This window comes from Natator depressus, chromosome 23 (genome assembly GCF_965152275.1).
Source record: "Natator depressus isolate rNatDep1 chromosome 23, rNatDep2.hap1, whole genome shotgun sequence".
NCBI classification, from domain to species: domain Eukaryota; kingdom Metazoa; phylum Chordata; order Testudines; family Cheloniidae; genus Natator; species Natator depressus.
The window spans coordinates 18,415,030-18,435,925 of NC_134256.1; the positions used below are offsets into that span (position 1 = coordinate 18,415,030).

General features: G+C 65.9%; 1 protein-coding gene across 6 annotated transcripts in view; it reads right to left on the reverse strand.

The window, feature by feature from the left end:
* The window catches only part of LOC141976241 (myosin-14-like), a 50,036-nt gene that overhangs the window by 18,527 nt on the left and 10,613 nt on the right, over positions 1-20,896 (reverse strand). For 3 of the 6 annotated variants that reach the window (XM_074937103.1, XM_074937100.1, XM_074937101.1), the window contains 22 exons: positions 19,410-19,776; positions 16,712-16,868; positions 16,159-16,186; positions 15,515-15,617; positions 13,295-13,315; positions 13,036-13,128; positions 12,768-12,831; positions 12,441-12,539; positions 11,606-11,749; positions 11,005-11,100; positions 10,615-10,733; positions 9,373-9,525; positions 8,403-8,576; positions 7,009-7,182; positions 6,087-6,201; positions 5,157-5,225; positions 4,100-4,293; positions 2,205-2,326; positions 1,792-1,861; positions 1,273-1,433; positions 837-945; positions 160-291 (listed from right to left, as the gene is read on the reverse strand). In XM_074937103.1, the coding sequence (XP_074793204.1) occupies positions 160-291; positions 837-945; positions 1,273-1,433; positions 1,792-1,861; positions 2,205-2,326; positions 4,100-4,293; positions 5,157-5,225; positions 6,087-6,201; positions 7,009-7,182; positions 8,403-8,576; positions 9,373-9,525; positions 10,615-10,733; positions 11,005-11,100; positions 11,606-11,749; positions 12,441-12,539; positions 12,768-12,831; positions 13,036-13,128; positions 13,295-13,315; positions 15,515-15,617; positions 16,159-16,186; positions 16,712-16,868; positions 19,410-19,757 (2,745 nt within the window). In that variant the 5' untranslated portion in view covers positions 19,758-19,776. The remainder of the gene's footprint in view (positions 1-159; positions 292-836; positions 946-1,272; positions 1,434-1,791; positions 1,862-2,204; positions 2,327-4,099; positions 4,294-5,156; positions 5,226-6,086; positions 6,202-7,008; positions 7,183-8,402; positions 8,577-9,372; positions 9,526-10,614; positions 10,734-11,004; positions 11,101-11,605; positions 11,750-12,440; positions 12,540-12,767; positions 12,832-13,035; positions 13,129-13,294; positions 13,316-15,514; positions 15,618-16,158; positions 16,187-16,711; positions 16,869-19,409; positions 19,777-20,896) is intronic. The other 3 variants (XM_074937104.1, XM_074937105.1, XM_074937106.1) reach the window with 3 other exon arrangements.

Genomic DNA, 20,896 nt, shown 5'->3' on the forward strand with positions numbered 1-20,896 from the left:
ACGCCTGCGTTTTCTCCCCAATTCCAGGAGGGGAGTGGGGTCTACTGGTTGGAGTGGCGGGGGGCTCGGAGCCAGGACTCCTGGGTTCTCTCCCCAGCTCCAGGAGGGCAGTGTGGGGTGGGAGTCGGGGCCTTTTCTGGGTCCCTCGCCCCCCCTCACCTGCTGGTATTTGCTCTCCAGCTCCCTGAGCTCGCTCTGGGTTTTCACGTGTTGATCCTGCACCTTCTGCAGCTCCACGGCCTTGGCCTGCATCACCTCGTCCTGCCGCGTCACCTGCAGCAGTGGCTTCACCTGCGGGGAGGTCAATGGGGGTGACTCCAGACCCCCCCCATGCACACACCCTGACCCCTGGCCTTGGATCCCAGCTCCCTGCCCCCAGCCTGGCTCCTGAGACCAGATCCCCCCCCACCCCTGCCTCCCCGGGGCCTGCGTCCCCCCCCCGAACATCCCCACCCCCGACCTCCCCGGGGCCTGCGCTCCCACCCCCCCCCGATATCCCCACCCCTGCCTCCCCGGGGCCTGCGTCCCCCCCCCGAACATCCCCACCCCCGACCTCCCCGGGGCCTGCGTCCCCACCCCACCGCCCCCACCCCGACATCCCCACCCCCGCGTCCCCGGGGCCTGCGCCCCCACCCCACCCCCCGACATCCCCATCCCCACCCCCGCCTCCCCGGGGCCTGCGCCCCCACCCCACCCCCCCCCACATCCCCACCCCCGCCTCCACGGAGCCTGCGCCCGCCCACATCCCCACCCCCGCCTCCCCGGGGCCTGTGGCCTCCCCCCAGCCAATACAAACTCAGGGCCCCCCCACACCCATTATCCCCCCAGCCCGGCACCTTGGTGAAGAGACGCCACCATTGCCAGTGGCGCAGTTTGAGGTAGGCGGCGCAGTTCCGCTGCATCACCCGGAGGGCGCTCATCTGCTGCTGCTTCTTCGTGAACGCCCTGCGGGGGGCAGCCCGTCAGCCCGGACGCCTGGGTTCCCTCCCACTCCGGGCAGGGAGTGGGGGCTAGTGGTTAGAGCGGGGGGGGGAGCTGGGAGCCCGGAAGCCTGGCTTCTCTCCCTGGCTCTGGGCGGGGAGTGGGGGCTAGTGGTTAGAGCAGGGGGGGCTGGGAGCCAGGACCTTTCCCTTCACAACCCTGAGAAGTGGGGCCCCGCCCACACCTAGCCAAGCCCCGCCCACCAGCCCCTGGTTGGTCCCAGTGGTAGGTATTGCCCTGGCCCCGCGCTCCCGCCCAGAGCTGCATGCATGCCCCCACCCCGGCACTCACTTGCGGGCCAGGTACCCACGCGCGGCAGCCTGGAAGGAGACGATGATGTCGGTGATCTTGAGGTCCCGCTCCTCCTCCAGGTGGGCCAGCACCCCTGCCCGGAAGAAAATCTTGCTCTGGCCGATGCGGTACAAGTTGGCGTCGAGCTCCAGGGCCTTGATCTGGGGCAGGAGGAGAGTCGGGGGGTGAGCGGGGGAGCAGAGGGGGAGCTGGAGCCCCCTACCCAGCCGGGGTCCTCCCTACACGGCATCCACCCAGCAGGGCAAAGTCCTCGAGCCGGTGGGGACGGAGGTTTGGGGGGGATGAAGGGGGGTGGAGCAATGGAAGGGTAGATGGGGGGTGTAGAGAGATAAGGGGGTCAGGGATGGGGAGGGGGCTGAGGGGGTGGCTGTGATGGGGCTGAGTCCGCGTTGCTCCCAGCTTGGGGGCCAATCCCCAGGGCGGGTGGGGTCTGCCTCTCAGAGCCCCTCCCCCTGGGCAGGCCCCGCCCCTGGCCCCGCCTCCTGCCCCACCCCATACCATGCGCTCGCAGGCCTGTTTCCCATCCATGAAGCCCTTGGGGATGGCGTTGGAGGTCAGGATCTCGTACCTGCAGGGGGGAGGGGAGAACACAGGTCAGGGGTCACACAGCCCCTCCCCCACACCCGTCCAGAGCAACCAGCGGGATACCGGGGTAGATGGGCCCGGGAACCAGACGGGGGAGGTGGGATCCCAAGGTAGATGGGCCCGGGAGCTGGGGAAGGCAGGATCCCGGGGCAGATGGGCCCGGGGCGGACGCGGGAGGCGGGATCCCGGGGCAGATGGGCCCGGGGCAGACGCGGGAGGCGGGATCCCGGGGCAGATGGGCCCGGGGCAGACGCGGGAGGCGGGATCCCGGGGCAGATGGGCCCGGGGCGGACGCGGGATCCCGGGGCAGATGGGCCCGGGGGTACCTCTGGCGGAACTCCTGGAAGATGATGCGGTTGGGGAAGCCCTGGCGGCAGATGCGGATGCCCTCCAGCACCCCGTTGCAGCGCAGCTGGTCCAGCACCAGGTGGGGCTCCAGCTTCCCGGCCTGCGGGAGGGAGCGTCAGAGCCCAGGGAAGCCGGGGAGGGGGGGCACTCGTGTGGCGCACCAGGGCTGGCATGCCAGAGCTCCCGGCCCCTTGCACCCACACGCTGCCCCTCTGCCACCCAGGGGCACCGCGCCAATGCAGGCTGCAGCCGTGTACACCAAGCAGGGCAGCTGCCCGCCCGCCTGCCCGGGACATGCTCGTTTGCATGCCCACCCCAGGCTGGCACTACGAGCCCTCGGCCCTGCTTACGCTTGCTGGCCCTTGTCCCTTCACACTTCCACGGCACGCTGGTGCCAGCCCTCCAGAAGCCCCTTCACCAGGTCACCCTCGCACGACCTCCCTTGTGCACAACGGCTGACATCGAGTCTCCCAGGGACACATGCTCCTTCACTCATGTGTGTATGCACAGGAGGACACATGGGGAGTGGTGCACGCCCAGCAAGGGCACGAGCACCTTCATATGTGTGCACACTCGCTCACTTTCACCACAGCACACGCTTCCTCGGATGTTGATGGTGCTTGCACCGTTTTGCACTCACACTTCATATCACACATTTCACACTTCTCCCCACATTGAAAGTACTTGCACAATTTTTGCACACAATTGCTTTTGCACAGTCATTCACACTTCCACACATGAACAATGGTGCTTGCACTGTTTTGCACACTCATTCTCACTTGGCTGTTCACACTTCCACCTACACTGATGGTGTTCACAATGCTTTGCACACTCACACTCACACTGCCCAGCATGGACGATGTCACAGAGGTTCACATTTCCCAGCACACACAATTGCACTTGCACAATTTTGCATGCACACTTGCTCTTGCACCAGCCATTCACCCTCCCCTGCAGAGACACTAGAGCTCACCCAGTTTTCCACACTTGCTCTCACATGATGGATCGCACTTCCCCACATGCTGACAGTGCTTGCATGGTTTTGCGCACTCCCACTCTGTCTTACACGGTAGTGTGCACTGCCACACATGTGCAATGCCACTTTTGCACACTCACATTAGTGCTCTCACCACAGTTCACATTTCCCCACATGCACAATGGCAACTGCATGATTTTGTGCTCACACTCACTCTAACACAGCCAGTCACACTCTGTGCATGAAATTGGCACTCACACCATTTTGCACACTCACACCTGCACGGCCATTCACACTCCCCTACATGAACAATGACACTCACACTGTTTTGCACACACACTTGCTATTGAATGGCAGGTCACACTGCCCTCTATGAATGATGCCACTTGTGCACACTCACATTTGCTCTCGCACAGTGGTTCACATTTCCCCACATGCACTATGACACTTGCACAATTTTGCACTCACACTTGCTCTCATACAGCTATTCAGTCTCACCTGCAGGGACAATGGTGCTCACCCAGCTTTGCACACACACAGACCTCACACTCACACTCAGTTCATACTTCCCCTTGCGCTGACTGCTCTTGCACAGTCTTGCACACTCACTGTCGCACAGCCAGTCACACTTCCCCACATGCACTATGGCCCTTGCACGATTGTGCACATTCCCACTCACTCTCACACAGCCATTCCCACTCCCCTGCACGAACAATGCCGCTCACACAGCTTTGCACACTCTCGCACGGCAGGTCCCCTGCTCCCGCTTGCCCGATTCAGCCCCCTTGCTCCCACCACCATTCCCCACAAGTGCCACGCCCCACCCTGCCGGACCAACTGGCCCTTCCCCTTGTGCCCCCTTGCATGCCCAGCTGGCACCAGGGCCCGATGGCTCACCCGTTTCTCGTGGTTGGGGATGATGCAGCGCACAAAGTTGGGGTTGGTGTTGCGTAGGGTGGCCATAAGCTTGGCCAACGACTCCTTGTAGAGCTGGCCCACGGTGCGGAACATCCCCTTCTTGGTCTTGTAGGAGGCCCCAAAAGCCACGTCCCCCATGCCGCTCACCTGGTCCAGGCCCACGATCCGGTCCACTGTGGGTGAGGGGGTGGGGTCAGCCGGGAGCCCCCTCCCATTCCCCGAGCCTCTGCCCTGCACCCCACAGTGCCCCCCGCTGGGAGAGGTGGGGCTGGGGTAGCGAGGAGCCCCCCACACAGCCAGACCCCACAGCTTCCCCTGATGGGAGAGGTGGGACTGGGGTAGCGAGGAGCCCCCCACACAGCCAGACCCCACAGCGTCCCCTGATGGGAGAGGGGGGGCTGGGGTAGCAAGGAGCCCCCCACACAGCAAGACCCCACAGCGTCCCCTGATGGGAAAGGTGGGGCTTGGGTAGCGAGGAGCCCCCCACACAGCCAGACCCCACAGCGTCCCCTGATGGGAGAGGTGGGGCTGGGGTAGCAAGGAGCCCCCCACACAGCCAGACCCCACAGCGTCCCCTGATGGGAGAGGTGGGGCTGGAGTAGTGTGGAAACCCCCCACATGCCAGTGCCTGACAGCGCCCCCTGCTGTAGCTGGCATAGGGCCCTGAATGGATGGAGGATGCAGACGGATGAGCCAAGGGGTGACGGAGGAACGGTCCTTATTCCCCCCCCCCCCGCCCACGCTACCCGCTGACCTGACAAAGGGCCAGCTGGGGGGACCGCTACTTGGTGGGAGGGGGGGCCTGGCTAGATGGGCCCCTGAAACCTACCCCCCCGGTGCTTAGCCATCACAGCTAGGCAGGGATCTGCCCCGGGGCTCAGCAGTCTTAGCAGGGGAGGCAGCCCAGGCTGTGTGGGGGGAGGGGGTGATGTGAGAGGGACGAGCTGGAAGGTGTGATGGGGGGCAGCCCAGGCTGGGGGTGTGATGTGAGGGGGGGTGAGCTGGGGGGGTGATGGGGGGCAGAACGTGGACGTACTTTCACCTTGGCTTGGGGACACCCCGGCGTAGCTGTCAAAGAAATAAACCTTCTGGATGTTCCCGATCTCTGGAGAGGCCAACGCCGGGGCAGGGGGGAGGGGGGTATGAGGGGGGCCGGGGCGGGGTTAGACAGACAGACAGACAGACAGACAGACAGAGAGATCAAGGACAGACGGATGGACAAAGAAATCAAGGACAGATGGGGCCAGGCCCGGAGGGCAGAGAACACAGGAGAACAGCGAGAGCCAGTTAGTTACAGCACCGGGGTGGGTGTCAATGGGGGCGGGGGGGAGAAATCATAACTGGGGGAGGTGGGAGGAGGTTAAGGGGGGGGGAATCATCCCAGAGCCCCCCACCCCCCAGAGGACGAGAGGGGATGTCCTCCAGCAGCACCCCCGGTCCTGAGGCCAGCAGAATGCCGGGGGGTGGAGGAGAGGTCACGAATTAGTGGGTGCTACCGAGGTCAGAGAGGTCAGGGGAGGGGGGGTTCGGTGCCAGGGGGTGCTAGTGACCCCCCCCCCCCAACAGTTATTTACAGTGGGCTTTGCTTTGAGTCACCTGATTCCTGGGGAGTGAGTGTGGGGGGACAGGTGAGGGCCAGTGGCTGGGGCTCTCTGTGAGGGACCTGGGGGGTGCACAGAGGTGCCATGCCAGGAAGGTCTGTGGGGGCCAGTGACTGGGGCTGTCTGTGGGGGACCTGGAGGGTGCACGGAGGTGCTGAGCCGTGGGGGCCTGTGGGGGGCAGTGGCTGGAGCTGTCTGTGGGGGGCCAGTGGAGGCCTGGGGCTGTCTGTGGGGAGCCTGGGGGGTGCAGGGAGCTGGTGTGGCTGAGGCAGTAGACGAAGAGAGCAGACAGTGGCTCCGTGGGGAGAGTGAGGGTGTTACCCCTCCAACCCCCCCCAGCCCGGCACCGCCCCCCCCCGCCCTACCGTCCTTCCAGAGCTCGGCGGTGAAGCGCTCGGCGCTCTGGTGCAGCAGGGTGGCCACGTTGTCGTTCAGTGGGTCCATGTTCTTCATCAGCCACTCGTCCGCCTTGTAATCCACCTGCCGGGGGCAGGGAGAGGGGCATGGGTCAGGGAGACTGGGGGACACCACAGCCCCCACAGCCTGACACAAGCTGGGGCCTGTGGGACTCCCTGCCACTTGACAACCAGGATGGTTTAAAACCACAGCGGGGAGGGGGGGACCGACACCGGATTGGGGGAGTAAACTGAGTGGGACAACACACAGCAAATGGGAGCCAGGACTCCTGGGTCCTCTCCCCGGCTCTGGGAGGGGAGTGAGGTCTAGTGGATAGAGCGGGGCGGGGAGCTGGGAGCCAGAACCCCTGGGTTCTCTGCCCAGCTCTGGGAGGGGAGTGAGCAGCATAACACCTAGCTAGACTGGTGCCATTTGGGTGACTTGGGTTATTATGAGAAAACTAGATCTCCCACTGCACTTAAGGGACTGTCCACTAGAGGGCAACGTAACACACACACACACACACACACACACACACAGAGAGAGCAGGGCCCAGCCCCTCCAGCAGGGACGGACACACACTCACACACACGGAGAGCAGGGCACAGTCCCCCCAGCAGGGACAAACACAGAGCAGGGACACACACACACAGAGCAGGGCCCAGGCCCCCCAGCAGGTACACACACACACACCCCCACACACAAAGCAGGGACACACACACAGAGCAGGGCCCAGACCTTCCAGCAGGGGGTGACACACACACACACAGCAGGGCCCAGCCCCTCCAGCAGGGACACACACACACACCCCCACACACAAAGCAGGGACACACACACAGAGCAGGGCCCAGACCTTCCAGCAGGGGGTGACACACACACACACGCACGCACCTTGCCGGCGTAGTGGAGGATGCAGAAGTCGGCCTTGTCGCGCAGCTGACGGGGTTTCTGGAACTTGGGGTGCCCCCCCTGCTCCTGGATCACCTTCTCCACAAAGCTCTTGTCGGTGGCTTTGGGGAACCAGCACTCCTCGTCCAGCAGGGCCAGCACCCCTGGGGGGTTCACCTGGGGGGGGGGGGAAATGTCACCCCACTGACCCCCTGTGGCACGGGGTCCCCTACCCCGCCCCCTGCCCTGTGGCACAGAGCCCCCTGCCCAGCCTCCCCCCACAGCATGGTGCCCCCTGCCCGGATGCCCCCGCCCAAGGCACGGTGACCCCTACTGAGCTCCCCCCGCAGCAGGCGCCCCCTGGCCAGGCCCACCCTCCACCAGGCCTCCCTGCCCCAAGGCACAGAGCCCCCTGCCCAGCCCCGCCCCCTGCAGCACACCACCCCCCTGCCTGCCCCACCTCCTGCTGCATGGTGCCCCCTGCCAGGCCTCCCCACCATGCCCAGGCCTGTGGCCCAGAGCCCCTTGCCCAGCCCCCTCCCCCCCGCCAGGCCTGCCTACCCTGCCGCATGGCACAGAGCCCCCTGCCCAGCCCCCAAGCCCTGCCCCGCCCCCTGCAGCATGGTGCCCCCTGCCAGGCCTCCCCACTATGCCCGGGCCTGTGGCACAGAGCCCCTTGCCCAGCCCCCCTGCCCTGCCCAGCCCCCTCCACCAGGCCTCCCTGCCCTGCCCCATGGCACAGAGCCCCCTGCCCAGCCCCCAAGCCCTGCCCCGCCCCCTGCAGCACACCACCCCCCTGCCTGCCCCAGCCCCTGCTGCATGGTGCCCCCTGCCAGGCCTCCCCGCCATGCCCAGGCCTGTGGCCCAGAGCCCCTTGCCCAGGCCCCTCCCCCCCGCCAGGCCTCCCTGCCCTGCCCCGCCCCATGGCACAAAGCCCCCTGTCCAGCGCCCAAGCCCTGCCCCGCCCCCTGCAGCATGGTGCCCCCTGCCAGGCCTCCCCACTATGCCCGGGCCTGTGGCACAGAGCCCCTTGCCCAGCCCCCCTGCCCTGCCCAGCCCCCTCCCCCGCCACCAGGCCTCCCTGCCCTGCCCCATGGCACAAAGCCCCCTGTCCAGCCCCCAAGCCCTGCCCCAGCCCCTGCTGCATGGTGCCCCCTGCCAGGCCTCCCCACTATGCCCAGGCCTGTGGCCCAGAGCCCTCTGCCCAGCCCCCCTGCCCTCCCCTGCCCTGCGGCACAGAGCTCCTGGCCAAACCTCCTTGCCTTGTCCCGCCCCGTGGCCCAGAGCCCCCCCGCCCAGCCCCCCAGCCGCACGGTCCCCCTGCCCCGCCCCCTGCCTGCCCCATCTTGCGCCAGGCCTCCCTCCCCCCGTGGCCCCAAGCCCCCGCCCCCGCCGACCGGGCGCTCGATGAGGTCGATGCAGGGCTGCAGGTCGAGGCCGAAGTCGATGAAGTCCCAGGCGATGCCCTCGCGCTGGTACTCCTCCTGCTCCAGCACGAACATGGTGTGGTTGAAGAGCTGCTGCAGCTTCTCGTTCGTGTAGTTGATGCAGAGCTGCTCGAAGGAGTTCAGCTGCGGGGGGGCGGGGGGGACAGGTCAGGGGGGCACAGGAGGTTCAGGGCCCTTGGCGGGGGTTCTGGGGGGCTGGAGGGCACAGGAGGTTCAGGGGGCACTGGGGGAGGTTCGGGGTGCAGGGGGCTCTGGAGATACAGGGGGGCTGGGGGAGGTTTGGGGGTGCAGGAAGGTCCTGGGACCCTGAAGGGAGTTCTCGGAGGGCTGTAGGGGGGCACAAGAGGTTCAGGGGGCACTGGGGAAGGTTCAGGGTGCAGGGGGCTCTGGAGGTTCAGGGGGCTGGGGGAGGTTTGGGGGTGCAGGGAGTTCTCGGGGGGCTGTAGGGGGCACAGGAGGTTCAGGGGGCACTGGGGGAGGTTTAGGGGTGTGGGGGTTTGGAGGGGGGCCGGGGGACAGAGGAGGTTCAGGGCCCTGGCAGGGTTTCTGGGGGGCAAGGGGAGCACAGGAGGTTCGGGGGTGCTTGGGGAGGTTTAGGGGCTGGGGGGGACTGGGGCCCTGGAGGGGGGTTGGGGGGCACAGGAGGTTCACGGGGCACTGGGGGAGGTGTAGGGGTGCAGGGGGCTTTGGAGGGGGGCTGGGGGCACAGGAGGTTCAGGGATCCTGGAGGGGGTTCTGGGGTGAGGGGGCTCTGAAGGGGGGCTGGGGGCACAGGAGGGTGCTGGGGGCACTGGGGGAGGTTTAGGGGTGCAGGGGGCTCTGAAGGGGGGCTGGGGGCCCAGGAGGTTCAGGGATCCTGGCCGGGGGGGGGGGCTCCGGGGCCTGGCGGGGGTTCTGGGGGGGCTCAGCGCCGGCTCACCTGGAAGATCTCGAAGCCGGCGATGTCGAGGATGCCGATGAAGGAGGCCCCCTGGCGCTTGGTGCGGTCCAGGGCCCGGTTGAGGCGATGGACGAGCCAGCGAAAGAGGCGCTCGTAGGTCGCCTTGGCCAGCGCCTCGATGGCGAAATCCGCCTGGGGGGGCCAGAGAGTCACCTCCTGCCCAGAGAGTCACCTCCTGCCCGGCCTGGCAGCCCCCTGCCCCTCCCCCGCCATGCCCTGCCCTGCCCCTCCCCCTCCACGCCCCGCCCCCATCCCGCCCAGCTCCCGCTGAGCCCTGCTCCTGCCCCCCCGTGCCCCCTGCCTCTCCCCTGCCACCCACTTCCCTGTCCCTCCCCCACCAAACCCCGCCCTACGCCTCCCCCCACGCCCCGCCCCCACCCCGTCCTGTTCCTCCCCCCCGTGCCCCGCCCTGCTCCTGCCCCCCCCAGTGCCCGGCCCTGCTGCGCCCCCTGCCTCTCCCCCACCACCCTCTGCCCTGCCCCTCCCCCCACGCCCCACCCCCATCCCGCCCAGCTCCCGCTGAGCCCTGCTCCTGCCCCCCCCGTGCCCCGCTGCACCCCCTGCCTCTCCCCTGCCACCCACTTCCCTGTCCCTCCCCCACCAAACCCCGCCCTACGCCTCCCCCCACACCCCGCCCCCACCCCGTCCTGTTCCTCCCCCCGTGCCCCGCCCTGCTCCTGCCCCCCCCAGTGCCCAGCCCCGCTGCGCCCCCTGCCTCTCCCACACCACCCTCTGCCCTGCCCCTCCCCCCACGCCCCGCCCCCATCCCGCCCAGCTCCCGCTGAGCCCTGCTCCTGCCCCCCCCGTGCCCCGCCCTGCTCCTTCCCCCCCCGTGCCGGCCCCGCTGCACCCTCTGCCTCTCCCCTGCCACCCACTGCCCTGTCCCTCCCCCACCAAACCCCGCCCTACGCCTCCCCCCACGCTCCGCCCCCACCCCGTCCTGTTCCTCCCCCCCATGCCCCGCCCTGCTCCTGCCCACCCCAGTGCCCGGCCCCACTGCGCCCCCTGCCTCTCCCCCGCCACCCTCTGCCCTGCCCCTCCCCCCATGCCCCGCCCTCACCCTGTCCTGCTCCTGCCCCCGCAACCCACCCCCACCGCAACCCCTGCCCCTCCCACGCCTCCCCCAGCGCTACCCCAACACACCCCCTGCCCCTCCCCCACCCTGCCCCCTCCCAGGATTCCAGCTCCACGTTCCCTGGCGTCGGCCCCCCCCAGCCCCACCTGCTCCTTGGTCTGGGCCTTCTGCACGTAGTCGCGCCCGACCTTGATGCGCGGCATGAGGATGGCGCGGGAGAACTCGGTCACGTTCAGCCCCAGCAGATGGCAGAGCTTCTGGGCGGCTGGGGGGCGGGGACAGCTCAGCGCGGGGAGCCAGAGGGGGGCAGGCTCCTTCTTTGCCCCCCCACAGCCCCCCCTTCCCCCCCACTCCTTCCCCCTCCCAGCCCCCCATGGGTCACCCCCTCCCACACAGAACCCTCCCAGACAGTGCCCCCTGGAGGAGAAAGGCCCTGTGCCCCATTCCCTGCCCCCCTGAGCCAGCCACCCCCCAACCCCGGGGTTGGATGGGGGCCGGTGCCCCCGGGCGAGGAGGGGCCCCGGGCTGCCCCCTACCCGTGTTGTCCGGCATGGACGCCTGGTCTGTGTTTCGCTCCTTGCGAAAGACGATGTTCCCGAACTGCAGCACGGCCGACACCATCCGCAGCATGCCTGGGGGGCAGGGAGCCCGTGAGTGGGGCAGGACACCGGCGCACCCTCCCGACGGCACCCCAGTCCCCACCCCACTCCTCCCGCTCCGGGGGCTTCCCCCTGCCACCCCAGATCCAATCCTACCTGATCCCCCAGATCCTGCCCCCCAACCCCCCTCCACTAGATCTACCCTCTGCAGGCCCCCCAGATCCTGCCTCCAACCCCAGGGCCCCCCATACCCCTCCACTAGATCTACCCTTTGCAGGCCCCCCCGATCCTGCCCCCCAACCTCAGGGACCCCCCCATTCCCCTCCCCTAGATCAACCCCACACAGGACCCCCATATCCTGCCCCCCAACCTTCCCATACCCTGCCCCAAACCCCCTCCCCCGTCCCCAGTTTCGACCCTCCTCTACATAGGCTTTCCCACCCCTCAGGTTTCCACCCCCATAATCCCCTCCTGGTACCAGCTGTGCCCCCGCTCCCCGGGTGGGGATCTGCCCCCGAATGGGGCGGGGCAGACTCACTGTGGATCTCCTCGGGGGAGAAGCCCATGATGCCCATGGACTCCATGGTCTCCTGGAAGATCTCCTTGTCCTGCTGGCCCGGGATGGGCAGGAACCCGTTGGACAGGAACCGGTACTGGTCAAAGGGCTCCAGCAGCAGCTCAGCTTGGGGGGAGACAGGGATGGGGTCAGCCCCACGTCCGACCAGCCACCTCCCACCCCCCAGGTCCAGCGGGGACGGGGTCAGCCCCACGTCCGACCGGCCACCTCCCGCCCCCCAGGACCAGCGGGGACGGGGTCAGCCCCACGTCCGACCGGCCACCTCCCGCCCCACAGGACCAACGGGGACGGGGCCAGCCCCACAGCCGACCGGCCACCTCCCGCCCCCCAGGACCAACGGGGACGGGGCCAGCCCCACAGCCGACCGGCCACCTCCCGCCCCCCAGGACCAACGGGGACGGGGTCAGCCCCACAGCCGACCGGCCACCTCCCGCCCCCCAGGACCAGCGGGGACAGGGTCAGCCCCACAGCCAACCGGCCATCTCCCACCCCCCAGGACCAGCAGGGACGGGGTCAGCCCCACAGCCGACCGGCCACCTCCCGCCCCCAGGACCAGCGGGGACGGGGTCAGCCCCACGTCCGACCGGCCTGCCCCAAGGAGCCCCCCACAGGAGTGCTGTACTGTCTCAGCACTCAGGGAGTGGGGTCTAGAGCAGGGGGGCTGGGAGCCAGGACTCCTGGGTTCTCTCCCAGCTCTGGGAGGGGAGTGGGGTCTAGTGGTTAGAGCGGGGGGGGCTGGGAGCCAGGACTCCTGGGTTCTCCGCTGGTCTGGGCGGGCGGTGGGGAGGCTCCGTACCCTTTGTGTTCTCGCCCGCCCCCACCAGCAGCTGGTAGAAGATGTGGAAGGTTCTCTCGTCCTTGGCCTGGCGGATGGCGCGAGATTTCTCCAGCAGGTCTGAGCCCGGGGCTAAGGAAAGGGACGTGGGCCCTGGGACCAACCCCCCTCCCAGAGCCCCCCATCCCTCTCTCGGGCCAGAGAGGGGGATCACCCCCACACCCAGCCCCCCAGAGCCTCCCATACCTCAGGGAAGGGGATCACCCCCACACCCAGCCCTCCGACCTTGCTAGGGGCCATCTGCCCTGCCCACCCCCCTCCCATTCTGCCCCCCAGCCCAGAGGATACAGGTTTCTATATTGGCTCCAACAATGTAGCCAGCCACGTCAAAATTGATCCGGATGAATTTACCCTGGGGGGGGAAGAAGGTGCAATGAAATTGATGTGGGGGGGTCAAAGGATTCCTCTGCCCCTTCCCCTCGGACCCCCACACCCCGACCTGCCCCTCCCCCCCGGGCCCCCACGCCCCCACCTGCCCCTCCCCCCCGGGGCCCCCACCTGCCCCTTCCCCTCATCCCCCCCCCCCCCGAGCCCTGCCGCCCACTCCAGCACTCACGAATCGGGAGGAGTTGTCGTTTTTCACCGTCTTGGCGTTGCCGAAGGCCTCCAGGATGGGGTTGGCCTGAAGCAGCTGCCGCTCCAGCTCACCCTGCGGGAAGAGGGCCGGGGTCACGCCTGGGGGGCGCTGGGGGGCTTCTGGCTGCCCTACCCCCACCTCTCCCAGCAGGGGGGGCTATTATAAGGATGACACACACACCCCCACCCCCGAGATTTGGGGGTTAACCACAGGAACTGCGGGGCTGGGAGCTACTCACGTAGGAGACGGGGCCGGAGCTCTGTGGAGGGGTCACACGCACACGAGATGGGGGGGACAAAACACAAACAGAACCGGAGGGTTAGTCGGAGCGGCGACGAGGGAGGCGACGGAACAGGACAAAACGAGGCGACAGCGACACAAACCAGGAAATGACACCCCCCCCCCGGCTCTAACCACCGGCCCCCACCCTCCTCCCCAAGTGCGGGAGAGAACCCAGGAGTCCTGGCTCCTGGCACTGGGGCAGAGGTAAGAAAAAAGCCTTTGCCAAAGACAGCCCCAAAAAATAACAAGAAGCCAGCCAAAGAAGCAAAAGGCAACTCAATGAACCGCACCCCAAGGGGCGGGGCTATGGGTAGCCAATCAAAGGGCAGGGATGGTTGCGGGCAGGCAGGCAGGTGATACAAGACGCATCCACTTGCCAGGTGCCTGGCCAGGTTCGGCGACTCCAGCTGGGGGCAGCAAGAGAGGGGAGGTTACTGCTGGAGGACGTGGGTATCCCACTGCATCCACCAATGGCCCCCTCCGGCCATGCTGCCAACGGTCAGAACACAGCTGCTTCTGGGGCGCTAGGACTGGTTATATGGGGACCCCTTGCCCAGTGCTGGGACACAGCCCCTCTGGGGTGGGGTGCAGGGGCTGGGTATACGGGACCCCTCAACCAGTGTTGGAACGTGGCCGCTCTGGAGTGGGTCATGGGCCCCGGTTATACGGGGACCCCTCACCCAGCACTGGGATGCGGCCTCTCTGGGGTGGAACCCTGGCGTCCTGACTCCCACCCTGTGACATTATTGACAGAATCTGTAACCGCATAGATCACTGTTGCAACCACTGTTATATATTTGCAGCAAATATTATACAGAGGTTGTCGTGTGAGGTGTCTATGGAAAGCTTATGATTGGCTGGTTAAAATTATGCTATCTGTATGCGTGTATCCTTTTTGTAGTTGAAGGTATGAATATTGGCTCTACGCTGTCTGCATTTCAGACTTACGCTCTGCTTCTGGGGAACACCCCAGACAAGTTGGTGTCACCTCTGCCTAGCCTGCCTGATGGCCCATTAAGGACCATCAGCTACACAACCGACCCACTGAGAGAAGGCAGACGCCTTGGGACCCAGCACGGCAGGCAGGGACCCGCCTATGGACAGAAGTCAGAGGGTTTTTCTTGCCTTGCGCCCCAACGCTTGTCTTTGGAACGAAGGAAGAGAGGCCACATGGCAAGAGACTATAAAAGGCTGATGCCTCATCTCCATCTGGTCTTCAGTCCTGCTTCTGACCTCTGGAAGGACTTTGCTACAAACTGAAGCTCTGAACAAAGGACTGAAGGACCCGTCCCAGCTCGGGATGGACTCCAGAGACTTGCTTTGAAGCTGCACTTTATGTAGCACGGCTACAAGCCTGAGCCAAGAACGTTGCCACCACTGGATGTCACTGATTCCACTTAACCAACTCTAGCTCTCATCGTCAGCTTCTTCCTTTTATGAATAAACCTTCAGATTTTAGATTCTAAAGGATTGGCGAGAGCGTGATTTGTGGGTAAAATCTGATTTGTATATTGACCGGGGTCTGGGTCTTGGTGCTTTGGGATCGAGAGAATCTTTTTTCTTTCACTGGGGTCTTGGTTTTCATAACCATTCGTCCCCATAGCGAGTGGCGCTGGTGGAGATACTGGGAAACTGGAGCGTCTAAGGGAATTGCTGGTGTGACTTGTGGTTAGCCAGTGGGGCAAACCCGAAGTCCGCTCTGGCTGGCTGGTTCGGTTTGCCTTGGTGGGCACAGAAACCCCAGCCCTGGGCTGTAACGGCCCTGCTCGAAGCAATTTGTCCTGAGTTGATACTCTCAGTTGGGTCCTGCCAGAACCAGCATCGTTATGCCCCCCACCCTCTCAGCAGTGGATAGCTCTAACCCTCTCACTACGGCCCCAGACCCCCCCTTCCCATTGCCCCAGGGACCCTGGGGTAACACTCAGGGCACGGACACAGCTCGGGGGGGGGAGGCACATCAGGGTTGGGGGGAGCTGGCAGGGCCCAGACACAGGTGTTGGGGGGAGCAGTAGGTTTATATGGGCAGCTGGGGGGGAAGGGACCCCCAAACTGGCCAGGTGGGCATCTGAGCTGGCACCGGTGCTGAGGCCCAGTAGTACATGCCCGCCCCCCACAGGGAGCACCCGCCCAGCACCCATGGGTGCCCAGCGCCGGGCCAGCACAGCTGGACTCTCACCGGGATGCTCTGCTCCTTGCGGGCCTTGTGGGAGGAGGCCACGTGCGCCAGGTACTGGATCACCTTCTTGGTGTTCTCCGTCTTCCCAGCGCCGGACTCGCCCCTGCAACAGCACCAGGGCTGCAGTGACGGGCCGGAGCCTCCCCACAGCAGCCACACAGGGCAGCACCACACACACAGCCCAGCAGGGGGCAGCGCTGGGTGTACACACACACACACACACACACACACACACACACACAGCCCAGCAGGGGGCAGCACTGGGCGCACACACACACACAGCCCAGCAGGGGGCAGCGCTGGGCATACATACACACACACACACACACAGCCCAGCAGGGGGCAGCGCTGGGCATACACACACCCACACACACACCACCACCGGGGGCACCGCTGGGCGCACACACACACACACACACCCCCCAGCAGGGGGCAGTGCTAGGCGCTTACACACACACGCCACACCAGGGGGCAGCACTGGGTGCGTGCGCACACACACACATGCCACCAGGGGGCAGCACTGGGCGCACATCACAGGCTTGCACGCGCACACACACACACACACACACCACCAGGGGGCAGCGCTGGGCGCACACGCGCACACACACACACACACACACACACACAGAGTTTGTGACACTTACGTGCACAGGATGGATTGATCCTCTCGGTCTGTTGGAAGAGACAGGGGGTGAGTGTGGTGCTGGGCACACCACCCAGCAGTGTCACCCCCCTCACCCGCAGCCCCCTCCTGAATGGGGGGGGGTCACCCAGCTGGATGTAACAGCCCCTGCCCTTGCTGCCCCAGAACCCCCATTTCCCCACCCCACACAACCCCCAGCAGAGACACACAGACCCACACACACACACAGAGCAGGGACGACACACACACACGTACACGGGGGCAGGGCTGGACACACACACACACACACAGAGCAGGGCCCAGCCCCCATCAGGACACACACACAGAGCAGGGCCCAGGACCCAGCAGGAGTGACTGACACACACACACACACACACACACAGAGCAGGGCCCAGGGCCCAGCAGGAGTGACTCACACACACACACACACACAGAGCAGGGCCCACGCCCCAGCAGGAGTGACTGACACACACACACACACACACACACACACACAGAGCAGGGCCCACGCCCCAGCAGGAGTGACTGACACACACACACACACACACACACACCCTGCAGCATGCTGCGGTAGGCAGCCTCTGAGATGGCGTAGATGTGGGGCGGCATCTCATGTCGCTTCTTGCCCCGATACATCTCGACAATCTGCTCCGTGTAGATGGGCAGGTTCTTGTAGGGGTTGATGACCACACAGAACAGCCCTGAGTAGGTCTGGGGGGCGCAAAGAGAGAGGGGGGCGGGAATCAACAGGGGAGGGCAGGGAGCCCGGACTCCTGAATTCTCCCCCCAGCACTGCTAGGATAGGGAAAATAATTTCCTAGTAGTTAATTCCCAAACAGGGCCGGGGCCTCCTGGGGCGGGGGGGGCAACACAGAGGAAAGGGGCCAAGAGCTAGGGCCGGGGGTGCCCCCGTTCGGTCCAGCTGGCTCGGATCCCCCTGGAGGTTGTTGGGGGGCAGGACCCTCTGCAAGGCCAGGAGATGGAGACACGTCTGGGCTCCCTTTTGACCCTGGCCAGCGCCCACCTGATCCCTAACGGGTGCATGGGAAGGGGAGATCGGGGGATCTGACGGGGGGTTGTATCCCCACTCCCCTCCCAGAGCTGGGGAGAGAACCCAGGCGTCCTGGCTCCCAGCCCTAACATCTGCTGCGCCCACAGACTCAGGGTCTGTAATCACAGGCGGGGCCACGCACCAATTAAAATCCCAGCTAATTACAGAGCCGAGGGGCACTGGACAGGCATGTCCCTGCCCCAGGCTGCGAGAGGTGCCCAGCCCAGCGCAGCCCAGTGGGGGCAGATCCAAGCCCACCCGGGGGCACCACGGGAGACCTCAGGCGACTGAAGAACTTACATGGTCTAAGCTCAGTGCTGGGAGCCAGGACGCCTGGGTTCCATCCCCGGCTCTGGGAGGGGAGTGGGGGCTAGTGGTTAGAGCAGGGGGGGGCTGGGAGCCAGGACGCCTGGGTTCCATCCCCGCCTCTGGGAGGGGAGTGGGGGCTAGTGATTAGAGCAGGGGGGCTGGGAGCCAGGATGCCTGGGTTCCATCCCCGCCTCTGGGAGGGGAGTGGGGGCTAGTGGTTAGAGCGGGGGGGCTGGGAGCCAGGACTCCTGGGTTCCATCCCCGGCTCTGGGAGGGGCGTGGGGGCTAGTGATTAGAGCAGGGGGGCTGGGAGCCAGGACTCCTGGGTTCTATCCCTGGCTCTGGGAGGGGAGTGGGGGCTAGTGGTTAGAGCGGGGGGGCGGTAACCAGGACTCCTGGGTTCTGGGCAGGGACAGGGTGTTTTCCTCCCTGAAGTACATTGGGGTTGGGGCTGTGTCCAGCTCCAGACCCATCCACGGAGCCCAGCGGTGGTGACCAGCCCCAAATCCCCATGGAGGGAAGAGGGGGGCTGGATCCAGGTCGGGGGGGGGGGGGCATCGCTCCGTGGGGGAGGGGGCGTGACCCTATCTCATGCTAAGCAGGGACAGGCATGTCCTGAGCAGGGAAGGGTGACAGGCCAGGCTGGGGTGAGGCCTGGGGGTGCCACGCTGCAGGGGGGGCTCAGTGGGGGACAGGGTGGGGGCACCATGCTGAGGGAGACCTCACTGGGGGCGCTTTCCCCTCTGTGCCAACCACCCCCCCCCGCCCCCCACTCCCCTGCGGGGCAGGACTCGCACCTGGCGCTGCGGCCCGCCCAGGTTCTCAGCAAACAAGTCGGGCCTGTCCTAGCCCTGGCACCATGCCAACCTGCCCCACACCCAGCCTGGCAGAAGGGGGGGGCAAGGATCCAAGGCAACCTGCCCCTCCCCGCAGCCAGCCGCCCCCTACCTCAGCTGCTGTGTCTTCTGCCCCCCCCACACTGTCGCATGCCCAACCCCATCTGCCCCCCGCACTTCCTACCTTCCCACTCTGACCCCAGCGCCCCCTCCCCACCACCACATGGGCACGGCCCTGTCAGGGCATCGGGGCCAGCCCTGATGGCTAGTGCAGAGCGACTCCCACTGGGATCCCCGCCCCGCAGCACAGCGCCCCGTGCTGAGCCCCCCCAGCACAGCGCCCCCTAGTGCCACCCTGGGGGCAGTGCTGGGCCCACGGCTCCCACAGGGCAGGGCAGGGCTGACTCTAACGGCTTCCCAGCCAAGCCCCTGGCCGTGGTCTGACCCCCGCCCCTCTTGTGAGCCAGCCCCATGGAATCCACCTGTCCCACCCTCCCCCCCACCCCCAGCCCAGCCCTCCCTGCCCTGGGGCAAAGTACAGGCTGCTCCCTGCCTCCTCCAGCCCAGAGACGCGGGCCCAGCCCCACACCTGCCAGGACAGGCCAGGGACAGGGCGGGGCGACCCCTAGTGGGGACGCCAGCCAGTGCAGGCCGGGGCAGCCCCCAGCAGGCTCCAGGCGGGACCCTCCCTAGAGATGTCACCACCCGGCCCTGCGGCTTCCCCCACCCCCCATCTCTCCCAACCCCCATGACAACGGGGAGAGGGGGGTTACATTTGGGACCCTTGGCTGCTTGGGGTGGGGGAGGGAAAGGGACATGGGGCCATTCCATATTGGGGGTGCTGGGAATCCTTGGTTCGGTGGGAGTGGGGGTCTAGTGGGTTAGAGTAGGGTGGCCTGGGAGCCAGGACGCCTGGGTTCTCTCCCCAGCTCTGGGAGGGGAGTGGGGTCTAGTGATTAGAGCAGGGGGGCCGGGAGCCCAGACTGCTGGGTCCTATCCCAGCTCTGGGAGGGGCGTGGGGGGTTGGCCTCCCGGACGCCGGGGTCCCGCACTCACGTAGATGAGGCCGGAGTAGTAGCGGTCCTTGAGGTTGTGCAGCACGGAAGCCTCGTTGAGGCAGGTCAGCTCGGCCATGTCCTCCACCTTGGAGAACTTCGGGGGGTTCATCTTCTGCACCTCGTGTTTGGGCACCAGCGCCTGGCGCCCGTTCTCCGCCAGCTCCACCAGCACCTCGTCGCCCCGCTCCTCCCGCAGGCCGGCCGCCTCGAAGCCATGCCGCTCCGAGGGCACCCACACCAGCCGCTTGGCCGTCCAGTCCGCCTGCGTGGCCAGGTTCCCCACCGAGTCCCGGTCCACGAAGAGGTAGCGCTCGGCGGCATCCCGCTGAGCCACCCGCGCCGCCATGGCTGGAGACGGGGGGAGCCTGGGGGGAGAGGGGCTGGGTCAGTGCTGCAGGGAGACCCTCCGCGAACGCACCGCCCCCCTGAGAGACCCCACGATAATAAACCAGCCCTGAGAGACCCTGCAATAACAAACCAGCCCGAGAGACCCTGCAACACACTGGACACGCCATCCCACTGAGAGACCCCACAACAACAAACCAGCCCCGAGAGACCCTACAATAAGAAACCAGCCCCAAGAGACCCTGCAATAACACACTGGACCACGCCGCCCCCCCAAGAGACGATATGATAACAAACCAGCCCCGAGAGACCCTACAATAACACACCAGACCATGCCGCCCTCTCAAGAGACCCCACGATAACAAACCAGTCCCAAGAGACCCTACAATAATGCACTGAACAACGCCGCCCCCCTGAGAGACCCTATGATAACAAACCAGCCCCAAGAGACCCTACAATAACAAAACCAGCCCCAAGACACCCGACAGGAACTGGACAATGCCACCCACCTGAGAGACCCTACAATAACAAACCAGCCCTGAGAGACCCTACGATAACAAACCAGCCCCGGGAGACCCTGCAATAACAAACCAGCCCTGAGAGACCCTCCAATAATGCACCAAACCATGCCACCCCCATGAGAGACCCTACAATAACAAACCAGTCCCAAGAGACCCTACAATAACGCACCAGACCACACCACCCCTTTGAGAGACCCTATAATAACAAACCAGCCCCGAGAGACCCACCAGTAACACACTGGACCACACTGTCCCCCTGAGAGACACTACAATAATACACCAGAGCACACCACAGCAGGAAGACCTACAATAACAAACCCAAGAAGTCACAGAGTGACCCTTCAATAACAAACCAGCCTGTGCAATCCTGAGAGGCTCTGCCAGACAGTGCCCCTCACTCCCGACCCACAGCTCCCTGCTGTCCCATCCCTGGCCATTCCCCCCCAGCTCTGCCGGTGCCCTCACTCCTGACCGGCCTCCCTCCTCGTATTTGCCCGGGGAGGCCAGGCTGCGATGGGGGGAGCTGACCTGGGGTCACTACAGCCCAATTCCGTCCCCATGGCAACCAGACCCAGTGATTCCCGCCCCCCACCCCACCCACCCTTTCTCAGGCTATTTG